Source organism: Palaemon carinicauda, chromosome 20, assembly GCF_036898095.1.
Source record: "Palaemon carinicauda isolate YSFRI2023 chromosome 20, ASM3689809v2, whole genome shotgun sequence".
NCBI lineage: Eukaryota > Metazoa > Arthropoda > Malacostraca > Decapoda > Palaemonidae > Palaemon > Palaemon carinicauda.
Window position 1 is genome coordinate 108,443,545 of NC_090744.1, and position 7,500 is coordinate 108,451,044.

The window sequence follows — 7,500 nt, forward strand, 5'->3', positions numbered from 1 at the left end:
TCTCTCTCTCTCTCTCTCTCTCTCTCTCTCTCTCTCTCTCTCTCTCTCTCTCAGTATATATATATATATATATATATATATATATATATATATATATATATATATATATATATATATATATATATATATATATATGAATATATATATATATATATATATATATATATATATATATAAATATATATATATATATATATATATATATATATATATATATATATATATATATATATATATATATATATATATATTTATATATATATATATATATATATATATATATATATATATATATATATATATACATATATTATATACCCATTACCTATTAAATAATCGAAAACCACCTAACAAAACACTTTTAATGACCAAACAAGCGACCTAAACATAGGCAAAATGCAAGGATAAGCGGATATTACCCATTTCCTGACCAACTGTTGCAAACAAAAATTTTGGAGTGTAACAGTTCACCATTTTAACCTATGTTCTTACGTCAAAGGCTTCATTTGTAGGAGCGAAGAGCGTGAAGGCCCCTGGAGATTCCAGCTCGGCAGCTAGTCCAGACTCTCTGATGTACTGAGCCCACTTCGTGGCTCCCAGAGATTCGGCCGTTTCCAGAAGGTTCATCAGAGGTTTAACTGTGGAGTGAATCATTATTATTATTATCATTATTATTATTCAGAAAAATACAAATTAAAATGCTTTCTTTGTGGTTAGAAAATACCTTTTTTCTTGCTTTAATATTCTGCATTTATTCAGCTTTGAAGTCTGACCTAAAATAATGCATCAGGTTATCTGGCACAATGTAAATTGAATATGAACAAAAGTAATTTGTGATCAAGCTTCCGGGGACATAGAATAATAGTAGGTGAAATATATAAAAAAAAAAAAGCGATAAAAAGAATGCTTTCAGTATGATATCAAAGGATATATCAAATCAATGAAAACTTAGATAAGTTAAGAATAAGTTGTTACCATATGAAAAAAAAATTCTGAATCAATAACAAACTTTTTTACTAAGTTTCTTCAAGACAAGTTCAAATTCAAGCAAAAATAGATGAACTCAAGTTTAAAGTTAACAACATGCAAGCAAAAGTTCAAACTTGGATATAAAAGCTTTAAATTCTAGTCGAGCTTAAGTTTAAAGTTAACAACATATAAAAAAAAATCCAAGTTGATAATAAAAGTTTCAAATTTAATTGTAAAAATAAAACGAGACAGTTCAGAGTAGGTTCTCACCTCGAGTACATCCTTCCTCGCCTTCGATTCTCTCGAAACCTTCGCAGCATTCGAAGCGAAGTCGTCTGAAAGGAAGACAAATTGAAAAGAAAAGCAAGAAAGAAAAAACAAAGGTTTAAAAAGTCTTCTGTGCAAATATCCATTCATGGCTGTGCGTACGTGAGAGTTCACAGGTTGCTCTTTGCATACTAATGGGGCATCGTGAATACCCAAAGAGTTTTAGGAGGTTTTGCATGATGCATGACACTTGCTAATGTGTTTTTCTTCCAGGTAAATGTGCGTTGTCAAGATGATTTCCATTAAAGCATATTTGAATTAGAAAAATATTTTATTATGTAAGAAAGTGCATCTTTTAAGCTTTAGCCTGATAACAAAAAAATAAAATAATAATAATAATAATAACGAGAAATTCTCAGTAAAAATATACTGTTCTCAGCCGTATTTCAGTAAAATACAGGCGACCGTAATTTTTCGCCATACTTTGTTACTATCTCTTACGGGTTGGTGACTGTAATATCACTCCTTTACGTCAATACATCCGTTTTTAAAACGGATGTTTTTACAAATCTTTAAGTGTATAACCTAAAGTACCATAAAATACTTTTACTTGACTGTGTATTTTCAGTTGCAAATATGTGATCATAAAATTAAGACATTTCTTTAGATGCTGATTTGAATATTAATTGGAATTTAGGCTGAATGTACAGACAAAATTTTCCTTCACTAAAACATGAATGGAACCAAATGCTCTGTCCTTACTTACTGATCGACATATCCATCAAATAATGCACCGGAGCAAAAAAAAAACGAAATTAAACAAACGAGAATCGTTCATGCAAAAACAAAACGAAGAAAGAAATCCATGTATCTCCTGCAACCAATAAACAAATAGAGGTTCTTAAAAATTAGGTGCATATATCAAGCTGAGTGTTCGCGTGTTTGTTTGAGTCACCATCTTTCGTGTCGTTTGTCAAATACATCCATCAAACACCGAAGCTCATTAGGCGGTTGTGCAAGCTGAGCTCACTGGCTTCTGCAGTTGGCTGTTTGTTACTCTGCTTGTGGCTGGGCTGTTTCCTTATAGACAAAGGCCTTGCTTGTGGATTTATGCTTCAATTTTACATAAAGGCTTTGTTTGTGGCGGCGCTATTCCCATACTGTATACACAAATGCCTTGCTTTTGGAAGTATATTTAAACCTTTGACACAAAAGCTTTACTTTTGACTGTGCTGTTTCCCTTTAGACAGAGGTATTGCTTGTATCGGTATTCTTCACTTTTTACACAAAATCTTTGCTTGCGGCTAAGCTGTTTCCCTATAAACAAAGACGTTGCTTGTGTCCATATTTTTCTATTTTTACACAAAGTCTTTGCTTGCGGCTAAGCTTTTTCCCTAAAGGCAAAGGCGTTGCTTGTGCCGATATTATTCACTTTTTACACAACGGCCTTGTTTGCGGCTAAGCTGTTTCCTTAAAGGCCAAGGTATTGCTTGTATCCATATCCTTCACTTTTTACACGAAGACTTTTTTTTGCGGCTAAGCTGTTTCCCTAAAGGCAAAGGCGTTGCTTGTAGCCGTATTCTTCACCTTTTACACAAAGACTTTGTTTGCGGCTAAGCTGTTTCCCTAAAGACAAAGGCGTTTCTTATATCTATATTCTTCTCTTTTTACACAAAGACTTTGTTTGCGGCTAAGTTTTTTCCCTAAAGACAAAGGCGTTTCTTATATCTATATTCTTCTCTTTTTACACAAAGACTTTGTTTGCGGCTAAGCTGTTTCCCTAAAGACAAAGGCGTTGCTTGTAGCCGTATTCTTCACCTTTTACACAAAGACTTTGTTTGCGGCTAAGCTGTTTCTCTAAAGACAAAGGCGTTGCTTGTAGCCGTATTCTTCACCTTTTACACAAAGACTTTGTTTGCGGCTAAGCTGTTTCCCTAAAGACAAAGGCGTTTCTTATATCTATATTCTTCTCTTTTTACACAAAGACTTTGTTTGCGGCTAAGCTGTTTCCCTAAAGGCAAAGGCGTTGCTTGTAGCCGTATTCTTCACCTTTTACACAAAGACTTTGTTTGCGGCTAAGCTGTTTCCCTAAAGACAAAGGCGTTTCTTATATCTATATTCTTCTCTTTTTACACAAAGACTTTGTTTGCGGCTAAGCTGTTTCCCTAAAGGCAAAGGCGTTGCTTGTAGCAGTATTCTTCACCTTTTACACAAAGACTTTGTTTGCGGCTAAGCTGTTTCCCTAAAGACAAAGGCGTTGCTTGTAGCCGTATTCTTCACCTTTTACACAAAGACTTTGTTTGCGGCTAAGCTGTTTCCCTAAAGGCAAAGGCGTTGCTTGTAGCCGTATTTTTCACCTTTTACACAAAGACTTTGTTTGCGGCTAAGCTGTTTCCCTAAAGACAAAGGCGTTGCTTGTAGCCGTATTCTTCACCTTTTACACAAAGACTTTGTTTGCGGCTAAGCTGTTTCCCTAAAGACAAAGGCGTTTCTTATATCTATATTCTTCTCTTTTTACACAAAGACTTTGTTTGCGGCTAAGCTGTTTCCCTAAAGGCAAAGGCGTTGCTTGTAGCCGTATTCTTCACCTTTTACACAAAGACTTTGTTTGCGGCTAAGCTGTTTCCCTAAAGACAAAGGCGTTTCTTATATCTATATTCTTCTCTTTTTACACAAAGACTTTGTTTGCGGCTAAGCTGTTTCCCTAAAGGCAAAAGCGTTGCTTGTAGCCGTATTCTTCACCTTTTACACAAAGACTTTGTTTGCGGCTAAGCTGTTTCCCTAAAGACAAAGGCGTTTCTTATATCTATATTCTTCTCTTTTTACACAAAGACTTTGTTTGCGGCTAAGTTGTTTCCCTAAAGGCAAAGGCGTTGCTTGTAGCCGTATTCTTCACCTTTTACACAAAGACTTTGTTTGCGGCTAAGCTGTTTCCCTAAAGACAAAGGCGTTTCTTATATCTATATTCTTCTCTTTTTACACAAAGACTTTGTTTGCGGCTAAGCTGTTTCCCTAAAGGCAAAGGCGTTGCTTGTAGCAGTATTCTTCACCTTTTACACAAAGACTTTGTTTGTGGCTAAGCAGTTTCCCTAAAGACAAAGGCGTTTTTTATATCTATATTCTTCTCTTTTTACACAAAGACTTTGTTTGCGGCTAAGCTGTTTCCCTAAAGACAAAGGCGTTGCTTGTAGCCGTATTCTTCACCTTTTACACAAAGACTTTGTTTGCGGCTAAGCTGTTTCCCTAAAGACAAAGATGTTTCTTATATATATATTCTTCACTTTTTACACAAAGACTTTGTTTGCAGCTAAGCTGTATCCCTAAAGGCAAAGGCGTTGCTTGTAGCCGTATTCTTCGCCTTTTACAAAAAGACTTTGTTTGCGGCTAAGCTGTTTCCCAACAGGCTAAAACTTTGCTTGTATCCGTATTCTTCGCTTTTTACACAAAGGCCTTTTTAGCGTCTGAGCTGTTACCCTATAAGCAAAGGCATTGATAGTGGCCATATTATTCACTTTTTACATAAAGGCTTTGCTTGAGGCTGAGGTATTTCCATATACACAAAGGCCTTGGTTTTGGCCATATATTTCAAACCTTTTACACAAAGGCTTAACTTTCGACTGCACTGTTTCCATAATACACAAAAGCCTTGGTTTTGGCCTTATATTCAAATCTTTCACACAAAGGCTTTACTTTTGGCTGCTTTGTATAGACAGAAGCTTTGCTTGTATCAGCATTCTTCACTTTTTAAACAAAGGCTTTGCTTGCAGTTGAGCCATTTCCATATACATGAAAGCCTCGGTCTTGGCCGTATTTTCAACACTTAACAAAAAGGCTTTGCTTTTGGCTGCGCTGTTTCCCTATAGACCTTACTTAGGCCTATATTCTTTACCTTCTATACAAAGGCTTTGCTCGCAGCTGAGCTATTTCCATATACAAAAAGGCCTTTCTCTTGGCCGTAATTTTAACATTCTAAAGAAAGCCTTTGCTTATGGCTGCGCTGTTTCCCCATAGACAAAGGCCTTACTTGTGGCCATATTCTTTTCCTTCTACACAAAAGCTTTTCTTGTGGATGCACTGTTTACCAGTACACGAAAGCCTTGTTTGAGACCGTATTCTTCACCTTTCACACAAAGGCTTTGCTTATGACTGTGTTCTTTTCCCTATAGACAAAGGCGTTGCTTGTAAACGAATTCTTCATATTTAACACAAAGGCTTTGCTCGGCCCTGAACACTTTCCCTTATAGACTAAAGTTGATTGGGTAAGCATATTTTGCCTTGTAGAAGAACGTTTTGTTGTGGATGAATTTTTTCCTTGTAAATAATTGTGTTAATTCTAAAGACTCCTCTCTTCTTCGGTATACCTTAAGACTTATGCTTTCTAGTACTAGAGTTATTTGTCTTTATTTAACACACATTTGATAATAGGTAGAACTAGTGGTAAATCTCATTGACTTGCTTCTTATTTACTGAAATTAATCGTATTATCAATACATTTAATAAGATTTTAAATTTTTTGGGAAGTATTGGTGACTTTATAAAACCCCCTCTTTTGTGGAATTGGAAAATTGCAAAAGATTGACTGTCTTTTATAATGCCTAATTGAAGAAGAAAACAGCGTATTATATATATATATATATATATATATATATATATATATATATGTACTGTATATATATATATATATATATATATATATATATATATATATATATGTACTGTATATATATATATATATGTACTGTATATATATATATATATATATATATATATATATATATATATATATATATATATATATATATATATATATATATATATATATGTATATACATACATATTCACATGTATATATATGTATATATATACATATATGTATATATGTATGCTTATATATATATATATATATATATATATATATATATATATATATATATATGTATATATATATATATATATATATATATATATATATATATATATATATATATATATGTATATATATATATATATATATATATATATATATATATATATATATATATATATATATATATATATATATCCAAATCATCTAATAGGAAATGTACAGTGACGGATATTCAATAGAATCTCTACACAGCAATGCGTTCACACATTAGGAAATGTGGATGTAAACATATTTGCTTATCATTATTCCGAATAAACTACTTCGCTGCCAAAATAGATAGGCAAAAAAAAAAGAAAAAAAAAAGGAAATAATTAAGTTGATGAACTGATAAATACATAAACGACTCAGCGAATAAATAAGTATATTATTAATTAAATGAATAAATGCCTACTTGAAAACCACCAAGAGCCAACGATGGTCCTAAAGATCTAATCTTGAGATATCTTGAACGTGACTAAGGACATCTTATCTTTCTCTTCATTATTATTATTATTATTATTATTATTATTATTATTATTATTATTATTATTATTATTATTATTATTATTATTATTATTGCTGGTATTATTGTTGTTGTTATTATTATTATTATTATTATTATTATTATTATTATTATTATTATTATTATTATTATTATTATTATTGTTGTTGTTGTTGTTGTTGTTGTTGTTGTTGTTGTCATTATTAATATTATTTGCTAAGCTACAATCCTAATTGGAAAAGCAGGATGCTATAAGCCCAAAGGCCCCAACAGAGAAAATAGCCCAGTGAGGAAAGGAAATAAGGAAATAAACAGCAAGAGAAGTTTAAGAACAATAACAACATTAAAATAAAGGAAAAGAACAATTTGGGTATAATTTGTTGTGTGTCGTCTCTTTAGTCTTGAGATCCGTTGTAGATAGATCGTCAGACAGGTAAACACACGAATAAACAAGATGCTCTTAAAAATTTTTATTTTAATTGTTCATTACTTCTCTTGTAGTTTATCTATTTTTTATTTCTTTTCTCACTGGGCTATTTTTCTTTGTTGGAGCCCTTGGGCTTATAATATCCTACTTTTCCAACTGAGGTTGTAGGTTAGTTAATAATAATAATAATAATAATAATAATAATAATAATAATAATAATAATAAGCAGGTAGATATATAGATAGGTAGACATATAGCAGATATATAAACAAATTCGTACACAGACAAGTAGACACACATGTCTTTTGTTTTAATTCATTTATGTCAGAGCGTCTCTCTACAGCTTGGATTAAATTTTCAAGTTAAAAGAAAAGCAAATTGCATAATTAATGAATATTTGAAATGAAAAAAAAAAAGATTAGGCCTGTC

General features: G+C 32.1%; 1 protein-coding gene across 1 annotated transcript in view; it reads right to left on the minus strand.

The window, feature by feature from the left end:
- Positions 1-7,500, minus strand: part of LOC137614358 (uncharacterized) — a 21,321-nt gene that overhangs the window by 13,005 nt on the left and 816 nt on the right. Inside the window, exons 2-3 of the mRNA XM_068344139.1 lie at positions 1,240-1,304; positions 493-638 (exon numbers count right to left, since the gene is read on the minus strand). Coding sequence (XP_068200240.1) covers positions 493-638; positions 1,240-1,304 — 211 coding nt within the window. The remainder of the gene's footprint in view (positions 1-492; positions 639-1,239; positions 1,305-7,500) is intronic.